Consider the following 21,257-nt stretch of genomic DNA (forward strand, 5'->3'; position numbering starts at 1 on the left):
CTTTCTTTCAGATCACCACAGAGTGCCTTTTGTTTCTTTTATTTCAAGTGAAACATTAGACAGCCAGTCCTCTCTCTCCTCTTGCATGAACTCTTGCATAAGGACTTTGACCAGGCTGAACTAAGCACTCACAACCCATCTTCCAGATGGGGTTTTCCACAAGCTTACCAGCTTGGCCTGTTCTAGTCCCAGTTGCTGCTGCTGTCTGTCTCTCTCTGTGAGAAAAAGCCTGTTTGACTCTCTCTGCTTGCAAAACCACATGGCCTTCCTAGAACAGCAAGTTCCACTCCAGACAGAATGCAGCTCCGACAAGTTCTTTCATCTGTTGCCTTTTTGTAAACAACAACCCATTAGTGAAGTCTCTTGGGCACTCTCCAAAGCTTCTCCAAAGATTCTGGGGCCAATATGTCTAGCATTAGCAGAGCTCCAGTATTTTAAATAAGATCTGTTTTAAAGTGTTTGTATGTGACCTACACTAAAAACCCTACCTCAATTTATCTCCCAAAAACACATCTATATTCTGTCACAATACACAACCCCAACCATCTTGGCAGACCCAGTATTTCTACCTGCTCTTGTCCCACTGAACTAGTTTAATCTTACCTTGACTCATCTTTTCTCTCCTGGTCCAGTCCCTCCCCACCTATATCCGCGATACACATGCCCTCCATCTCTTCAATAACTTCAGTTTCCCTGAACTGACTGCCTCATCTTCATGGTGGATGTCCATTCCCTTTATAGCTCCAATCCCCATACAGAAGGTGTTAAAGGACTTCGCTTCTTTCTGGACCAGAGACCTGACAAGTCACCCTCTACCACCACACTCCTCCGCATGGCAGAACTTTTCCTCATTCTAATCAATTTCTCCTTTAACTCGTCTCATTTCCTCCAAATCAAAAGAGAAGCCATGGGTATCCGCATGGTTGTGGGCTTTGTGGAGCAATCCTGCTGCAAGCCTACACGTGAAAGATCCTTCAACTCTTCCTCCGCTATATTGATGACTACAACAGGGCTGCCTCATGCTCCTGCGATAAGCTTGTCAACTTCATTCACTTCACGGCCAACCTCCACCCCAATCTTAAACTCACTTGGTCCATCTCCAATAACACTCTCCCCTTCCTGGATCTCTCTGACTCCATCTCGGGAGACAAATTTTCCACTGACATGTATTACAAACCCTTCAACTCCCACAACGACCTTGACTACACTTCCCCTCACCCTGTCTCCTGCGAGGATTCTTTTCCCTTCTCTCAATTTCTCCATCTCTGCCACTTGTGTTTCCAAAATGAGGTCTTCCAGTCCAGATGTTCTGAAATGCTTTTTTCCACAAACGTGGCTTCCACTCTTGCACCAGAAACTCAGCCCTCACCTGTATCTCCTTCATTTCCTGCTCATCTGCCCTGGCCCCCTCTGCCCCAGACACAACAAACACAGAATCCCCCTTATCCTCATCTACCACCCCACCAGCCTCTGCATCCAACACATTTTCCTCTGGAATTTCTGGCACTTACAATAGGATCCCACTACCAAACATATCTTCCCCTCTCCTCCCCTCTCTGCCTTCCATAGGAACTGCTCCCTCCGTGACTCTCTTGTACACTCATCACACCCCACCAATTCCACTACCCCACCCCTTCAGCACCTTCCCCTGAAACCACAGGAGGAGCCAGACTTGCACCTACACCTCCTCCCTCACCACCATCTGGGGCCCGAAACAGGCCTTTCAAGTGATTTAACACTTCACTTGTGAATCCGCAGGATTGATTTACTGTATCTGGTGCTCCCTTTGTGGCCTTCCCTACATTGGAGAGACTGGGCACACATTGGGAAATCGCTTTGCTGAGTATCTTCATTCCATCCGCACCAAGCACAGAGACCTCCCAGTAGTCAACCATTTCATTTCTGTGCCACACTCCCATACTCACATGTCTGTCTTTGGCTATCCCCCCAAGACCACCCATAAATTGGAGGAACAATACCTGATTTTCCATATGGGCACTTTCCAGCTAGATTAACATTGACTTTTCTGATTTCTGCTAATCTGCTCTCCTTCCACCCCCCCCCGCCCACTTCCCTCTCCTCCCTTTCCACCTTCCAGCTTTCCTCCACCCCCTTCCCTCTCTATTCACCTAACATTCTCTCCTCCCCTTGATCACTGGGTGTCCCCTCCCTCCCTTTTCCACCTATTACCTCCTGCCTTTGCGACCATGCCTCTCCCCTATTCTTTTGTTTGGATGCCTGCCGACATTTTTCCCTACCTTGATGAAGGGCTCAAGCTCAAAACATCGGTTATGTAGTTTTACCTTTGCTGTATAAAAGACATTATTTGACTTGCTGAGTTTCTCCAGCATTGTGTTTTTACTATAAATATCAGTAATTTCTCTCTGTACCTGCACACTAGCCAGATTTGTCCCTCCTTACTCCTTCCCTAAAACTTTCATGCACACTGAGCTGTACAATCATGTTTAAAACACCTTGTGCTGCCGAAAGCCCTCCCTTCCCTGGTTCACTTTGCCTCATTTTGCCTGTAGAAATTCTGGCGGTTTATCTTCCGACGGAATCTTCCAGCTGCCTCTCTCTCCATGATGAATAGTGCTGTTCTTGGTCTTGGAGATTCATCCTACCCCAAGTAAGTGGAATAATGAATCTGGAAGCTAAGATGAATAATGAAGATGAATGTCTATCCCTCATGATTCATGTTTCGTTTTTCTCATCATATTGAATTTGATCAAAACTCCACTCATTCTGTGTTCTCAAGTCCACAGTGCTAAGCTTCCAGAAATTTGTTCCAGGTTCTCCTTGAATATGGGCACACGAGCAAGCCATACGCATGGCACATGCACATTAGCACAGACCACACACACAAGCATTAAGAAAACAACAACACACACATTAAGACATACCACACAACACAAACACACACATTAACAAAGGCCACATACGCATTAACACAGACCATACACACACTAACACAGATCTCTCTCTCTCTCATTAGGTAAAGGCACAACCTAAATAGCTCCTATTTGATTAATGTTATTCAGTTGGATAGAGTGCAGAAGAGATTCACCAAGATTTTACTGGGGCTTTTATTATAGCGAGAGACAAGATAGGCTGGGCCTTTATTCCCTGGAGGGCAGAGAAGTGCTTTTTTCTCTTTGGGGTAAACAATTCTAAAATTATAGGACACTGGTTTATGGTGAGAGGGGAGAGATTTAAGATAAACCTGAGGGGTAACATTTTCATTCAGAAGGTAGGCCATATCTGGAACGAGCTCTGGAATAATTAGAACATTCAAAAGATATTTGGACAGGTAAGCAGAAAGGAAAGATTGAGTGAGATCTACAGGCAAATGAGACTAGCCCAGAATGCCAACTGGTCAGCATGGATGAGTTGTGAATCTCAGATATGTTTTAATGATGATTGATAAATATTTGAAACTTTGAAGAATTGAGGCACAGAAAAGGAGTTGAGGCCAATGTGGATTAGCCTTGATCATGTTGTGTGGTGGCATCGAGTGGCTGCCTCCAGTCCTGTGTTCATAGGACTGATCAACTCTAAAACCTTGCAACTGATCTCATCTTGTGAGCCTTGGGCAGGTGTTTCATTCTAAAACTGAATCTAGCTGACACATTTAACTTCAACAAACGTGCTGGAGGAACTTAGCAGGTGATGTAGAATCATTAGGAATTTTTGGGCCTGAGCTCCTCCCATCATTTCTCAGCTCTTTTCTACTCTCCCACCTGTATCCACCTATAATCTCTTACCTATTAGCCTTTGCTCTTTCCTTGCCCCTTCCTCCTTACCCTCCTCCTCCCCGTCCCTCCATCTTTTTATTTAGTAGCCTGCCTGGTGAAGGGCCCTTGCCCGAAACATTGGTTACTCATTACTTCCTATGGATGCTGCATGACCTGCTGAGTTTCTCCAACACATTTGTGTTTTTCACTATAATTCCAGCATTTGCAAACTTTCTTGTTCAACCGCACTTGGATGTGTGGCTATAACTGGAGTACATGTGTAGTATTTAATCTTTGAGAATCATGTTTGAAATAAACACTAATTACATCAGCTCATCATTCCTGATTAAGCATGACTTATTTAAATATAATGTAACAGTAATAAAATGAAAAGCAGAATAAGTTTGAAATACTCAGCTCACATCATGAAAAAGAGCTAATGTTCAGTCATACTTGATTTATATTTGGATACTTTTTTTTAAAACTGGAGAAGTTTATAAACTGAAGGCCTTTTGTTTACAGGTTTAACTTTATTGCCAAGAAACTGAGTAAGCGCTTGATGCAATTGGGATCCAATAAACTGCTGCCAGTGGGATTGGGTGATGACCAGCACGATCTGGGGTAAAAGTGCTCTCTGCATTTTCCTTAAAAGCCGAGCTTAAATGCTTTGATTGGTTTACAGAACCATATGATGTGCATGTGTTCTTGGAAATTTGCTGTTAAATTCAAGCCAATGTTGTTTCTCAAAACTGTCTCAACATTAATCCATTTCTGCTTAAGATCTGATGCCCATTCCTTTCAATTCTATTAGACCATACATGCTTTTGTGGACTTTAACTGAATGTTTTGCATGGTTTGCAACCTTGGAGCTGAGCAAGAACTATATTTAGTTTTCATTTCTGTACACCTCCATCCCCATCAGTAAGGTCTCAATGATCTCCACTTCTACATGGAACAACGTCCTGACCAGTTTCCCTTATCCACCGCTCTCTCGTCCCCTGGCAGTACTCGTTCCCACCCTTAATAAATTCTCTTGATGCCTCTCATTTTCTTCAAATTAAGATTCAAGATTCAATTTTATTGTCATTGTAATAAAACAGTTTTATATTACATGAAATTGCTTTTGCCTGTTGCAAGGCAGACAGATTCACCATCGGCAGAAACACCCTGAAGCATCTCTTACAGTCAGAGAAAGAAGCAAAAGGGAGTCATCCTTCATCATTTCCGCCAGTTTCAACTGGACCCCACCACCTTGCTCATCTAACCCTCCCAATTCATTTCAGCCTTGAGCGGAAATTACTCCCCTATCCACTCAGCCCTGCACCCACCTCTCCGTGACCCCAGGTTCTATCCTCTGCAACTGCAGGAAGTGTAATACTTGCTCTTGCACTTCCTCCAGGATTCTAAACAGCCCTTCCAGGTGAGGCAAAGATGCATTTGCATCATCTCTAATCGTATCCTATGCTTTTAGTGCTCCCAATGTGGTTTCCTCTACAATAGTGAGCACAGACTTGGACCTGTTTCCAGAGCATCTACATCCTGTACTCATCTAGTTGCATGCTATTTCAACTCCTCTTCCCATTCCCACCCCAACTTGTCTGTCCTAGGCCTTCCCCACTGTCCCCACTGGCCTTCCCCACCTTGTATTCTGCTCTGTGCATTCTACAGTCCAGTGATGTGAATGTTATTTTTTTAAAATTTCAGTTAACATGCTCTTCTCTTTTTGAAAAACTTCCATTCTTCCTCTTACCCCCTCCCCATTTTTGGTTCATTTCTCTCCCATCCCAACCCAGCTCCGCACCCTCTCATCCTCATGCTCTTTGGCTTCTTCCCCTTTTCCACCTTTGGTTTCTTCCCCTCTCTTCCCCTACTTCTGTTCCATCTGGTCTCTCATGATATAACTATTGTTCCTTCTTCATATCAGGTTCCAGCACCGGCAGGCTTTTTTTCCTACTTTTCATCCACCCCACCTGTGTGACCATCTTCCTCCATCTCACTACTTTTCTCCTCTCTCCCTCTATTTGGCATCTGTCAGACAACTGCCTCTGTCTGTCATCCTTCACCAACCCCCCCCACCCCCAGTCCATTAATCCTCTACTGGCCCTGATCCTACCCCACCCACCCTATCCTCATTATATCAGCTCTCATTCCTCCATACTCTCAGTCTTGATGAAGGGTTCTGGCCTGCAGCCTCCACAATTATTTTTTTCTCCCACTGATACTACTTGGCCCTGCTGATTTCCTCCAGTAGATCATGTGTTGCTCCAGAATCCAGCGTCTACAATCTATTGTGTGTCTTTAGTTTTAGTCTTCCTGTTGTAATTCCTTCTCCATTATTCACACAAACAAATATGGCTTGAACCTATTGTTGGCTGTTGTTTGCCTAATTTTATAGTGCTCTATCTTAGCTTTTTTGGATCCTTTACTCTGGAGCAATGTTTATATTTGAAGGCAGGGACAATGACTGTATGTAGAGTGCAAACAAAGCTGCTTGCAAGCATTTGGGGAAACTGAGGTTCTATAGTTTCAGGAACAAAAGGCTCAGAGCAAAGAATATGTGGGTGACTGATCAAACAACAGAGTTAATTTATATCAGCTCCCCTCACATTCCAGTCTTTAACCTTATGTTGGTCAATATTTCACACCCTTGATCAAGTTGCTGCCTACAGATTAATTTCAAATAAACCATTGCTCTGTGCAAATTACCTGAAACTTATACCAACCAAACCATCAATGTTTTGAGCTACCTACTGCCTTTGCAAGTTGCATCTTGCCCCCTATTATTTGTCCACGTAGTTTTAAAAAATACAGCACAGGGATAGGGCTTGTAGCACTTATGCTGATGTTCAATATGATGTGTAAATCAAACTAAAATTCTGCTGTTGGCACTTCCATCCAGTTTGTACTCCTCCATCCCTATTTTGTACTATTTTCTATAAGAATTATATCATCTGGCGCAATGACTTAAAACACTTTTTTCCAATGATGTATCAGAACTGATGTAAATACTCTTCTCCATCCAGTCCAGATGCTGTAATCGATCCTTGGTTAGAAGAATTCTGGGACCATGCTTTAAGAATCTACCCTCTGCCATTAGGGGTAACCATACTTGGTGATGACATCATGTGAGTACAGAACAGTAGGCAGCTCTGGAGGGAGCTTGGGGTTGTCTGTTGCAAGGTAAAGTTAGTTGCTAATAGAGGAGAGAAAACTTGGAAAAAGAAAGAAGTTGTACGGTGGCTCAGATCTTCTCTAATTGTTAATTTCCCCCCCCCCCTTGCCTACAGTTGTTCCCCTTCCTTGGACATCTCACACAGTGCTAGATGGTTTACAATTATGTAAAAACAGTCATTGTTGTCATCTAGATGTGGGTAATGGAGTCCTTAACATCTGCTGCACATTTGTCCTACACTTGATTCAAGTCCAAATTGTCATCAAACTCTATACCCCTCACCATATTTGGGTTGCTAGAATGTACAGTAATAGTTTCCCATCTTTTGGTTCTAACCTTTCACAATCTTGAGTTGTCAGTGATTCATGTGAAAGGTCTGTACTCGAGATACAAAGATCCCAAAATACATGATTGTTGACAACATGGAGGAGACAATCTAGATCCATGGGACAATTGTAGAGGGAGCTGGAAGTAGGGGAGCATTTTAATGATCAGCTGGTGCCCAAGACATCCCAATCAGCTGATGTGTTGTCCCTTGGTTCAAATTTGGGGATCCAGCTCTCACCTGGTTTAAAAGGAGAATCTGGAGGTTGTGTACAATGCTGTGCAGCATTTGGGGGAACCCATTACCCACATTGCAGGACAGTAATGCTGGTATAATGAGAACTGGGTGGGAGGGGTTGGACCGGGCCACATGGTGGGTTGGAAGGTCATCTGGCACTGCATTGGACACCTGCAGAGGGATGCCTCTTGGGTTAAGCTTTTGGTCATACTTCCTAATATTCCCTTATATGGACTGGTGCCAAGTCCTGAGAAGTATTTGGAAAGAGTTTGGTTTCGTAAAGATAGGGAGCTTGTATTGTAAATGGTGGAAGAGCAAATGTAATTTCAATGTAATAAATGTATCATCGACTTGCCCACCACGCAAACAGCCAAGATAATGAAATCGTGACAAGACAATCTGTTTTAATATTTGGTAGTAGAGCCTCTGGCTCATAGTGCTAGAAATCTCAGATTAATTGTGACCTCGGGTGCTGACTGAGTGGAGTTTGCATGCTCTTGTAATTGTGTAGTTTTCCCCCAGCACTGCAGTTTCCTCGCACATCGCAAAGACATAAATTAGCAGGTTAATTGGCCACTGTTAATTGTCTCTGGTATATAGAATGGTTGAATCGGATGGGACTGTGCAGAGAATAAAATTGGATTAACGGAAAGTGGGTGGTGGATGTTGATGCATTGGACTGAAGGGCCTGTTTCCATGTTGTATCTCTCCAGGACTCTTGTGTCCCTGATGAGAAATCCCATTTCTCCAAGTGTGATAGTGGGTTCAGTGAATTGCTATGCCAGACTTTGTTGTCAAGCCTCTGGTGTAGGCCTTGAAACCAGTGTTATTTTGTCTTTGGGACTCACATCATACTCACTCAGCAATGTACAGCATACTGATGCTTCTTTTACATTCAATTGCAGAACCCATAGTTTTCAACATCTTACTGGCTGTACGTAGTGAATTGCAGCATTGGTGCAATTTATTTCCTTTGTCTAATGCACAATGAATTAGTTCATGTAACATTTAAATCCATGTGCAGATTGCCATCGAAGTACAGCTTTCAGTTTGAGGAGGATGCCTCTAATGGTTTATCTGTGGGACCAAGTGACATGAACAGAGAAATTACAGCCCCGCCCTCACAGCTCCACCCATTTCCCGCTCAGATGATCGCCAATGAAAGAGTCACAGATGAAAACCATTTCCAGGATGTGCGACTCATATCCTTCGATGTCACTGACTCTGGCATTGAGTAAGAAATGTTTGAATCTATTTTCCATGCAAGCAGATTAAATTTTAAATAACCTGGTGTGACTAAACTGGGCAAAGACACCAGTAACATCTTTGTAAGGTAGTTAACTCTAATGCTATCAGTTAATCAGAGTTTACCCATTCTGTAATCCCACCCAGTCTGCCATACTGAAGGTATGGATTTTGCTGATTGTGGGAGAGACTTGGTCTCTGATCTTCCTGTAAGACAGCTAAATATTAATTTGAGAAAGAAAGACAGGTTTGAATATATTTCTTAATTTTTACAACCTCAGACCTATCAATGGATAGCTTTTGAAGTGAGGTAGTGGCTAATTATAAAATCCAGATCCCTGATGCAGTGTGCATAATGACTAGATCGCAGTAAGCGCTTTGCTGTTACAGTACCAGCGACCTGGGCTTGTGGGTCGGAAAAGCCTGTTACTGTGTTATACGTTTAAAAATAATCTATTCCGCTATATTTGATGTATAAATCTTGGCCAGGACATCATGGAAACTAGCATGCTCTTCGGCACATAGTATCAAGATGGTTTCCAATCAATCTCCAAAAGAAAGATAGTCCATGGGTGCAATGCAGCAACAAGGCTTTCAGTGTTCAGGAAATCCTGGTGAGAAAATTCTACCCACAGTCTGCAAAAAGAAAGTGATGATGAGATCAATAATTCACACATTTCTTGAATGTAACTGCTGGAACTTTTGGATGTCTGAAGAGACTCAGCAAAAGACAGTGCCATTTATTTATCAATAGTCAAACACAAGATTCTGGTTGAGAAGGCAGTTTCTTCATTGATTAATTCTCTGGCCTGATCATGTAAATGTGAAATAAAGCACGAGTCTGCTTCACAAAATTAAAGGAAAGATAGAGCATTGGCTGATCATCAAGAAATAGAGTGTAGGAATAAAGGAATCCTATTCTGGTTGGCTACCTTTTACCAGTGATGTTCCACAGGGGTCAGTGTTGGGGCCACTTCTTTTTACGTTGTATGTTAATGATTTGGATTGCAGAATAAATGGCTTTGTGGATAAATTTGCAGATGAATCAAAGATAGGTGGAGGAGCAGGTAGTGAGGAGAAAATGGAAAGGCTGCAGAGAGACGGATAGATTAGGGGAATGGGCAGAGCACTGAATACAATGTTGGAATATGTACAGTTATGCACTTAAGTAGAAGGAATAGAAGGGCAGACTATTATTTGGATGGGGATAAAATTTAGAATTCAGAGGTGCAAAGGGACTGAGGAGTCCTCTTGCAAGATACCCTAAAAGTTAACTGCCAGGTTAAGTTTGTGATGAAGAATTGGCATTCATATCTAGAGGAAAGGGATATAAGATCAGGGATGTGATGTTGAGGCTTTATAAAGTACTGGTGAGGCCTCACTTGGAGCACAGAGTACAGTTTTGGGTTCCTTATTTAAGAAAGCATTTGCTGGCATTGGAGAGGGTTCAGAAAAGATTATTGATTCCGGAATGAAGGGATTAGCATATGAGGAACATTTGACTGCTCTTGGACTATACTCCTTGGAGTTCAGAAGAATGAAGGGGAACTTCAGGGAAGCATTTCAAATGTTGAAAGGCTTGGACAGAGTAGATGGGGCAAAGTTGTTTTCAATGGTGGGGTAGTAAAGGACAAGAGGGCATAACTTCAGGATTGAAGGACACCAATTTCAAACAGGCATGCAGAAAAATTTCTTTAGCCATAGAGTGGTGAAGCTTTGGAATTTGCTACCATAGGCAGCTGTGGGGGCCAGGTTGTTGGGTCTATTTAAGGCAGAGATTGATGGTATTTGAATAGTCGGGGTATCAAAGGTTATGGGGAGAAGGCAGTGGAGTGGGGCTGAGTGGAAGAATGGATCAGCTCATGGCAGAGTGGACTCAACTTGATAGGCTGAAGACCTGATCTGCTCCTTTATCTTTTGGTTGTATGATCTTATAGAAGGATGCCATTCAATCCACATGACTTGTGGAATCTTTCGAGGTTGGTCAAACAGCACTGGCCTTTGCCCAAATTCTAAAGAATCTTCCTCCTCCAGCAACTCTCTTTCTCCTTTGAAAGTTTTCAAAACCTGGCTCCACCATAGTTACAAGCAATTTATTTCAGAATAAAACAGCTTGTGACATGAGGAAAATGCTCTTTATTTCATCTTTCGTTGGTTTGGCAAATATTATAAAAGTGTGGCCATCATTGCTGACGATGAAAATGAAAACTGTTTCTTATTGGTTCCATCAAAGCCCTTGGTGAATTTAAGGTTCATTAATTTGCCTTTAATCTTTTCTTTTATAGCTCTTCTCCTTTAAACACTCTAAGCTATTGATATTCTTCCCAGAATAGAATTAACCACAATGCACCATTTGAGGGCTAAGGATTGACCTTGGTCTGCATAGACTGTAAGGAGACACTGAAACTGTAGTTCTTCTCTCTGATTTAATTATTCCTTCCCATCTGGAGGTATTCAGCAGGGGACATCGTGATGATCGAACCTCGAAACTCACCAGACACCGTTGAGCACTTCTGTCAACTCTTTCATCTCGATCCACGCAAAAGGTTTATCCTGAAGCCAAATGATTCAGGTTGGATATATTTTGTAGCTCCTTGTTTGTTGCTATTGATACATATTAAAAAGAGCATTTATTCATAGACTAAGCAATTCATGACACAGAAGGAGGTCATCCTATCCTTCATGCCTGTACTGGATGAATTTGGGCAGTGAGCTCCGGAGCTTACTTGGATAAAATGCTTTTCTTCACATCTTTTCTAATCCTCCACAAATTACTTTAAATCTCTTCCCTCTGTTTTCCGACATGTTTATGAAGGGAAATTGGCTCTTCATTTTGTCTCTTATCTGTTTTAGACACTTCAATTAAATTAAAATAATCTGAGGCTACCAAATCCTTTCCCTTTGTTAAATCCTAATGTTCTGCACCCTTGTCACCATTTTCCTGATGGCATCCCAGTTAATATTAGGGTCAATGAATTCCCCATTATTAGTACTCTATTGTCTGAAATAAGCCCATTGATTTACTCTTCCATCTCCCTCGGATTGTATGTCAGTCTATAGTTCACAATCAACAATGTCAATAGCATATTTTTATTTTTGTCAAGATGGCAGAAAGTAGCAAATGTAACCAAGTCCATCACAGGCTCCGTGAAGACACTTATGTGAGGTGTTGCCTCAAGAAGGCAGCCAACGTCATAATAGATCCCCACACTCTGGTCACGCCTTCTTCTCACTGCCACCTTTGAGAAGAAGGTAGAGAAGCTGAAAGTCCAGCACCTCTAGGTTCAACAACAGTTTTTATTCAACGGCAATCTGGCTCTCAAATACACTAATCAGAAAATATTTCAGGAGCACGAAAAGACCTGTCTGCAATATTGAAGTACCACTTTTTTCTTGCGTTAATTGTAAGTGTAACTATTTATTGATCTATATTAATGATCTCTTTCCATATTTGGATAATTAATATCTTGTTTATCTGTTTGGCTGCTGCAAGTAAGAATTTCAGTGCATCTGTACATCTAAAATATATATTTGTTATGGATGTTTGATTGTGTGTTCTCCATGCAAATCAATGTGGAGCACTCTAGAAATGTCAAGGAGATTTAGTAGATGGTAAATGTCATTGAAGGTCATATGAAGTTCAAAAAATATGTTTTTTGAACTTGCACTTGGGACACCTCAATTAGATACAGTGCTGTGCATCAATGTACATTCAGAAACTAAACCTAGTTCATTATAGACCCAAAAAAGCGAAGCACCATTGGCAGAAGCTCTCACAAGCCCGTAGAGTTAGACAAAGGAGAAAGCGAGAGACAGCAGAGGAACATCAGTCTCACCCCTCACTGGTGATGCTTCCAGACATGGAAGAAAACAGAACAGCAGCGATATGCCCTATCAGTGCTCAGGCCTCCAGACAGACAAGGGGCAGGAAGTAACAAACAGAAAAAAAAATATTTATGCAGAATTATCATGAAGTTTTTTGGGTATTTTGTTTCAACCATGTAGTCAACAACTGAGTGTTTTAAGTTCCCGGCAACACCGGGTATCCTGCTCGTTGTACATATGTGTATGAAAGTAAACGTATTGTTAGTATAATTTGATGATTCTTCTAATATTCCCACAGCTGAGATTAATTCCATAACCAATATTGCCTGCCACATTTTTTAATTCTCCTTTCTCCTGTAACTAAGAATAATAAGTAGCTGTTCTTGCCCCTTTTTAAACATAATAGCTAAAATAACAGATTTTCACGTGCCTATTGGTGGATTAACTTTATCTGCCTGATTCATTATCTTGAAAGTGTAGATGCAATCCTCTTTTATTATGCAGAGCTCCATTAAATCTTTTTAATAAATGACTATTGTGTGGCGGCACACATACTCGTGGCAAACCAGCCCCACTTGTACCGCAGAGTGGCGGGGCAGCCACAAGAAGATGGCACCATCGGGGGACCTCCTTGCCTCGTGGCAGAGCTCACACTGCCCATAAAGGGGCACGCGCGGGATTTGAAATAAACTGTTGCTGAGAACTCCCAACAAGGTGGCTGTGAGACTCTTGTTTGGTAGCTGCTGCTACATTGGTGACCCCGATGAGCCAGACATTTTTCTGGTCTCCCAGCATGGATCCCGCGGAGATTAACGCTGTCGCTGTAAAACTGCCTCCCTTCTGGACCCATCGCCCACGTACGTGGTTCAGGCAGGTGGAGGCGCAGCTTCGCCTCAGGAACATCTCTTTAGATGCCATGATCTTTTACCACGTCATGAGCATGCTCGACGAGGAGACTACAGCCTGGGTGGACAACCTCATCCACAACCCGCCAGCTGAGGGTAAATACCCTGCCCTCAAAAATCTGCTTCTGGGTACATTCGGCCTCTCCCCATAACAGCGCGTCTCCAGACTCCTGCACCTAGATGGGCTAGGAGACAGAACACCATCGGCCCTGATGGATGAGATGCTGGCGCTGGCGGAGGACCACAAGCCCTGCTTCTTGTTCCATTAGATCTTCTTGGAGCAGATGCCCGAGGACATTCAACTCCTGCTGGCAGATTAGGACTTCACTGACCCACAGCCCAAGCAGACACCCTCTAGTGAACCAAAAGGGAAAATGAGGTCGCCCTCAGCCAGGTCACCCCCCCAGGAACCAACTGGTCACAGCCCTTCCCCGAGCACAAGCCAGAGGAGCACCATCCCACCTGGTGCTTCTATCACCAATGCTGGGGAGCCCAGGCTCGTAAGTGCAAACAACCCTGTACCTTTCAGGGAAAGGACCCGGCCAGCCACCGTTGATGGCTGTGGCGGCTGGTCGCGCGAACAGCCTCCTCCACGTGACCGATAAGTCCACCAGCCAGTGGTTCCTGGTGGACACTAGAGCAGAACTGAGCATCTTACCCCTGACCGCCCTCGAGACTCGCACTCGAGCACCGGGTCCCACCCTGTGGGCAGCCAATGGTGCGGTCCACCATCAAAACCTTCAGCACCCGCAGGGCGCAGATCCAGATTAGGAAAGACAAGTTCTGCTGGAAGTTCGTGCTGGCCTCAGTGGGTACTATGCTATTGGGGGCCGATTTCCTCAGGGCGCATGGCCTACTGGTGGATGTAAAGGGCAGATGGCTGGTCAACGCTCACACCTTTCATTCGGCCCACCTCGATGCCACGGAAGCCTGCAGGCTGGACATAGCCGCCATCACTGCTCCCAAGGACGAGTATTCCGGCATACTCGAGTTCCCCACCATTCTGCAACTGCAGTTCACTGCCGCTATGCCCTGACACGGGGTCTATCACCATCTTTCCACGCCAGGCCCCCCGCTGCACACCAAAGCCAGGAGACTACCATCCGAAAAGCTACAGCTGGCCAAGGAGGAGTTCTCCCAGCTGCAGGAGTTGGGATTGTCTGCTGGTCCGACAGTCCCTGGGCCTCACCTCTCCACATGGTCCCCAAGTTTTCCAGGCGGTGGCGACCCTGCAGGGATTATTGGTGCCTGAATGACGCAACTACGCTGGACAGGTATGTAGTCCCACACATCCAGGACTTCACAGCAAACCTCCACGGTGCCCAGGTCTTCTTGAAAGTCGACGTGGTACGGGGCTACCATCAGATCCCGGTCCACCCTGATCACTTTGGTAAGACTGCGATCGTCACTCCGTTCGGGGTGTTTGAGTTCTTACGGATGCCTTTCGGACTTAAAAACACGGCCCAGACTTTCCAGCGCCTGATGGGCAGGGACCTGGACTTTGTGTTCATATACCTCGATGACATCCTTATCGCCAGCCGCAACCACGAGGAGCATGAGGTCCATCTCCGCACCCTATTTGCCCGTTTGGCCTCACGGTCAATGTGCTCAAATGCCAGTTCGGCAAGCAGACGCTGCAGTTCCTGGGGCACACCATCTCGTCGGCCATGCGTCAGTTTCCCAAACCCACCACCCTCAAGGACCTGCAAGAGTTTATGGTATGGTGAACTTTTATCATCGCTTCATCCCCGACATGGCCCACATCATACGACAGTTATTCTCCATTCTTGCTGCGAAAGACCAGGTCCTGGTTTGGTCAGGAGAGGCGGAGGATGCCTTCACAACAACAAAGGACACACTGGCAAGCGCCACACTTTTGGCTCACCCGCGCCCAGAGGCCCAAACCATGCTCTCGGTAGACGCCTCAGCCACGGCCGTTGGGGGTGTACTGAAACAGTGGGTCAATGGTCAGTGTTGCCCACTGGCTTTCTTTAGCAGGCACCTTTGACCTCTGGAACTCAAGTACAATGCTTTCGACCGGGAGCTCCTGGCCCTGTACCTGGCCATCTGACACTTCCGGTACTTCCTGGAAAGCAGGCCGTTCACCACATTCACTGACCACAAGCCTCTCGCGCAGGCCCTGCTATGACTAAAGATCCGTGGTTGGCCTGCCAGCAGCACCCCCTCTCCTACGTGTTGGAGTTCACCACCGACATCCAACACAGGTCAGGTAAAGACAACGTCATGGCGGACGTGCTCTCTCAACCCACAATCCACAGCCTCGCCCCCGGCCTAAACTACGCTCAGCTGGCGCAGGCACAGAGACGATGCGGAAACACAAGCCCTCCGTACCGCCGTTACTGGGCTCCACCTCCAGGACATTCGTTTACTGGACTGCCCAGACACGCTGCTCTGCGATGTTTCCACTGGTTCACCGTGCCCGGTAGTCCTGCCACAGTGGAGGTCGCGGGCTTTCATCATGGTCTACAATCTAGCACACCCCTCAGTCAAAACATCGGTGCAGGTGATGGCGAGGCAATTTGTGTGGCATAGACTCAAGAAGGAGGTTGCCCAAATGGCCAGGAACTGCACACAGTGCCAGGCCTCCAAGTCCACCAGCATACAAGGGCCCCGATTCAGCAGTTCAACCCAGCGATCAAAAGGTTCCAGCACATCCGTGTTGATATTGTGGGCCCTCTACCGGTGTCCAGGGAGGCGTGCTACCTGATGGCCGAAAGCCATCCCCATCAAAGACACTTCCACTGAGACGTGCGCCAGGACCTTGATCGCCCACTGGATCGCCATGTTCGGAGTCCTGGCACACATCACCAGTGACAGAGGCTCTCAGTTCACCTCCGCTCTCTGGACTCAGTTGGCGAGCTTTCTGGGATTTAAGCTGCACACCACAGTGTATCTCCCACAAGCCAATGGCCTGGTGGAGTGGTTTCACCGCCACCTGAAGTCAGCCCTCATGGCTCGCCTCACCGGTCCTGGATGGGCAGACGAGTTGCCCTGGGTCCTTATTGGCATCAGGACGGCTCCAAAGGAGGATCTGCAGATATCGTTTGCAGAGCTGGTGTACAGAGCGCCACTGTCACTACCTGGTGAATTCTTCGGCCCGGAAAAAGCCTCCACGACCGACCACTCGACCTTGTTGGCAGACCTCCATAACAAACTCGCCTTACTGCCCCCTCCGGGCTCTCATGCACCACAGCACCCGATCAACCCGACTGCCCAAAGAGCTGGATGCAGCTGAATTCGTCTTTGTTCGGCAAGGCCCGCATGCTGCACACTTGCAGCGCCCTTACGAAGGCCCGTACAGAGTCCTCCAGTGGTCCAGCAAAACCTTCACATTGGACATCAGGGGGAAAAGTAAACTGTTTATGGTAGACCACCTGAAGGTGGCACACCTGGACTTCTCGCAACCGATCCAAACGGCTCAGCCCAAGCACTGAGGCCGTCCGCCCAAGCAGCGGGATGCATAAGCCAGTTCGGTGGGGTGGGTGGGTTGTGTGGCGGTGCACAAACTCGTGGCGAACCAGCCCTGCTTGTACCATCGAGTGGCAGGGCAGCCACGAGAAGATGGCGCCCTCAGGGGACCTCCTTGCCTCGTGCCTTTAACCCAGGGCGTGCCTAGGGCAGCCATTATGACATCACCACCCATACAGGGACAGAGCTCACACTGCCCTTAAAGGGGTGCGCGCGGGATTTGAGAACCCCCAATGAGGTGGCTGTGTGTCTCTTGCTTGGTACCTGCTGCTGCAATACTAACATTTTACCCTGTACCACACATTTTTATGTAAGGTTTGTATTTCCATCCAAAATATACTTTTATCCTAATACTGTATCGACTGGTCTCTTGGCAAATCTGCCATTCAATGGCTGACCTTTATTATGTCCTTGCCTGTGCCTCGTATCCCTGCACTTCTAAATGCCAGTTTGGTGCATGTAATCTTACCTCATACTTTAACCTCTGGAGTTCAGTAAACCTACACAGCATTCCCTTACAAGGCTAGTGCTGTGCTGAGTGAACCAAGGGAAATGGACGTCAGACAAAGTGGATTTGAGGTGCAGGACCAGCTGCCATAACAGTGTGGTGGAATAGCCGGGGAGACTGTACGGCCAACTCTATTTCTTACGTTTTTAATGTGTGGTTCTGGAAATGCTCCTAATACTCCAGTTGTGATCTAACCAAAGCAATGCAGAAGCTGTGGCAATGTTTTAAACCCTGTTTATTCTCATTTTCAAAGTGCAACAGTGAGCATTCCTTTTGCCTTTCTAATTATTTTTTGCACAATATTTTAGTAATCAATGTACAGTATTATAAGACCTCAAGTTTCTTTGCATTGCCACTACTTTAAGATTTTCAGCATTTAGAGCACACCGTGTCTTGGTCCAATATGGATGATTTTATGTGTGCCTGCAATGAAATCAACTTGTGACTTTTATTTGATTAATTCATTAATAGCTCTTGGTAGGCTCATCTGCATCTTCTTACCTCACAAAAACTTGAATAAATAATTATCCAATCATTTATCAATACACAGATGAGATCCTTGCAATACCCCAGGAATTATTTTCTGTCAATTAAGATGCATTGGCTAACATTTTTGTTCTCGTTGCCGACCATTTTTCTAGCCAGGTCAATTTCATAAGTTTAGGTGGCCCATTGAGAGAGACTTTTATTGATGGACTTTTGGAAGTCACCTTTTCAAAAAATCCAATCAGATTTTTAAAGAATGACCTATCCTTAATAAAGATCCATGCTGGCAAGAATATGCTTCCTCCTTCATGAATAAAACTGCTGTATATTGCATGGTTTGAGTAAACTCACTTCTACCTTCACTTGCAGTTATTGTGCTTCCTGGAAGGCTGGGATAAATCCAGCTTGAAATTCCCAAGCTGTCTAAGTGGCAACCATTTGAAGTTCTTCCTGCCACACCTCCTTTCATGTCCAAAGTGATAAAATCACTAATAGTTTGTACTATATACAAATATGCTGGGGAAACTCAGCAGGTCAGGCAGCATCCATAAGAAAAAAAGGGTAAGCAACATTTCATATCTGAGGAAGGGTCGAGGTCCAAAACGTTGGTTACTCTTCTCTTCCTATGGATACTGTGTGATGTGTTGAGTTTCTCCAGCATGTTTGTGTGTTCCACTCGACCCCAGCATCTGCAGACTTTCTTGTTTAATAGTTTGTATTAGTTTGTCAAACTTTTCTGCATGAAATGGTGTTAGTTTTTTTGCCATTTTTTAAATATAATTCACCATATTCAGCATATTTGTAGCATGATGTGATAAGAAACCTGATCTCTTTTTGCTGATTAGACAAAGGGGTTGGCATTGTATGGAGTTTAGTAACATTTATCGATTAAACAAATGTGTAAAATATTGGTACATAGATTTCAAAGCAGGCAAGTATGGAGTCACCTCTTTGGACCTAAAAGGAATAGAATGGAGAGCTTTTCAAATGCTATGGGGAATGGGGAAAGGTGAGTATGCAGAATTGTGCCATAGAACATCCATGATTTCAGGGAGTTAATTGGTCCTGCACACATTTTCCTAGTTCCATTCATTCTGCCGTGACTAATAACTCCTGCTGTCTCTCCAGCAACACCGCTACCTGCTCGATTGCCACAACCCTGCACAGTTCAGTACTTAGTCGAGCGATACCTGGACATTAACTGTGTTCCACGTCGCTCCTTCTTTGAGCTTCTGTCATACTTTTCTCCGGACGAGTTAGAACGGGAGAAGTTGAAGGAATTCAGCTCAGCTGAGGGTCAGGAAGAGTTGTACAGCTACTGCAACAGACCTCGCAGGACTACTTTAGAGGTAGGACAGATATCAACATGCATCTATATGACAGCTCTTGATGTGGTGAAATGTCTCACTGCAACTTACTGCAGCTACCAAAGATCATTTTGACACCAAAAAGCAATGTATTAGGGTGGTTGTGGAAGAGATCAATCAAATAGGTAGGTTTTAAGGAACATCTTGAAGAAGATGAAGTAAGTTATGGGAGAGGAACTTGGAGCCGAGGCCAGAGGTAAAGTGATTCAAAGTGAAGGAAGGTAAGACCAGTGGGTGGGGCGGGGGTGATGCGGGTGTTCCAGCTAGGGGCTTAGGGGAGTCAGGGAAGGCAATTTTAGGGGAGAGCGCATTGGTGGGGGTGGAGGGTGATTGTGAGGAGGGTCATGGGAGGGTGATGGTGGGAAGATGACTGGGGAGAATGGGGGAGGTAACTATGTGGAAGGTGGGGTAAGGGATATTGGAGCTGGGGATCACACTGAAGGTTACATGATACTCACTACATTGGGTGTCAGAGGAATTGTTTATTCACTGGGAGTACCATTTGATTAGAAGGGTAAAGCAAGCCCTTGAAAGGTGTGACGATATTCTTTCAACAAAATGGCAATTGGTATTTTGGATCCATGGGAAAACAGAGAAAATGTGGAAGGTACTAGTGCTTCTAGATTTTCCTCAGGTGTATAGCTGAGACCACCGTCTTCACTTGAGAGTGAAGACCAGGTTATTCTTCTCGAGGTGGAGAACTTGGTGTGGGCTTTGCTGAAAATCACACCTCTGTACATGTTCTTAAGTCGTCTGCCACTGCAAATCAATAGGGCACATTCTGGAATCTTAGAAAACTGTTCTTTACCGCACACCTCACTGTACTTGTTTCTAATGTCACTGAATAAGTGTTCAACACTGTATATTTTTTAATTTCTTGGTTTTTTTTCCCTCAAGGTCCTCTTTGATTTCTCACAGACCACAGCTGCTGTCCCAAATGATTATCTCCTTGACCTCATCCCTGAAATCCGACCACGGGCATTTTCCATTGCTTCTTCCGAGTTGGTAAGGACCCCACCTCTGTGCTGGATTTATTTGGAAAACTTACTGGACGAAATGATTTGGCTCTTCAACTTGCTGATGCATCAAACTTGACGATAAGTCCGTCAGACCTGAGACTCACTCCATGACAGGCTTCTCCCCAATGATCACCTGGAAGGGAGAGGGTGAGATCTGGCAGGGTTGTGGTAGATTCATAATTCAAACAATGTGAGTTTGAATCCAATGTGTGAAATTTCAGAATTTTAGATTATTTTAAATAATCATTTACATTAAAAATAGATTTCAGAATAACAGGCGGCACAGTGGTTCAGCTAGTAGAGCCACTGCCTCACGGTTCCAGAAACCTGGGTTCATTACTGTCAGCAAGATGTTTGAACATTGTCCCTGTGACCATTTGGATTACCTCCGGGTGCTCTGGTTTCCTCCTCCATCCCAAAGATGTGCATTTGTAGATTAATTGGCCACTGTAAATTGCCCCTAGTGTGTAGGTGAGTGGTAGAATATGGAAGAATGGGATTAATGTAAGGGGTGTGTAACTGGGTGGTAATCGAAGGACTTGTACCCCTCTAAGACTTTAAAACCAACCATACTGGCCTTGACAGATTGCAGAAAGGATCTAAGTGATACACTGACCAATTTTAGTTCCTTGTGTTAGCTTGTATGACATTGTGGATCCATGAGAAGCAGAAGGCCTCCATGATATGAGGGACCTTTGGCAATTTACTGCAGAGGTGGTGGGGGCAGAATGGTAGAAGAGATGGGAAATTTGCCACATCCCAGACAGTGACTCTTCCTGGTGTTCAATTCCAAAGCTATAGAAATACACCAGAATTTTGACAAACAGATCTCACGTGTACAACACAGCTCCCCCCTCCCCAGACTACTTGAAGATGACACATGATCCCTTGTATGACCACAGACAGATTGTGCCTGGAAGTTTTAGAGCATCACATCACTCCAAA

General features: G+C 44.9%; 1 protein-coding gene across 4 annotated transcripts in view; it reads left to right on the forward strand.

Annotated features, from left to right (window-relative positions):
- The window catches only part of ndor1 (NADPH dependent diflavin oxidoreductase 1), a 52,084-nt gene that overhangs the window by 19,012 nt on the left and 11,815 nt on the right, over nt 1–21,257 (forward strand). For all 4 annotated transcript variants that reach the window (XM_069934573.1, XM_069934601.1, XM_069934583.1 and 1 more), the window contains 7 exons: nt 2,532–2,629; nt 4,257–4,355; nt 6,758–6,859; nt 8,493–8,702; nt 11,164–11,285; nt 19,055–19,275; nt 20,191–20,298. In XM_069934573.1, the coding sequence (XP_069790674.1) occupies nt 2,532–2,629; nt 4,257–4,355; nt 6,758–6,859; nt 8,493–8,702; nt 11,164–11,285; nt 19,055–19,275; nt 20,191–20,298 (960 nt within the window). The remainder of the gene's footprint in view (nt 1–2,531; nt 2,630–4,256; nt 4,356–6,757; nt 6,860–8,492; nt 8,703–11,163; nt 11,286–19,054; nt 19,276–20,190; nt 20,299–21,257) is intronic.

This window comes from Narcine bancroftii, chromosome 1 (assembly GCF_036971445.1).
Source record: "Narcine bancroftii isolate sNarBan1 chromosome 1, sNarBan1.hap1, whole genome shotgun sequence".
Classification (NCBI taxonomy): domain Eukaryota; kingdom Metazoa; phylum Chordata; class Chondrichthyes; order Torpediniformes; family Narcinidae; genus Narcine; species Narcine bancroftii.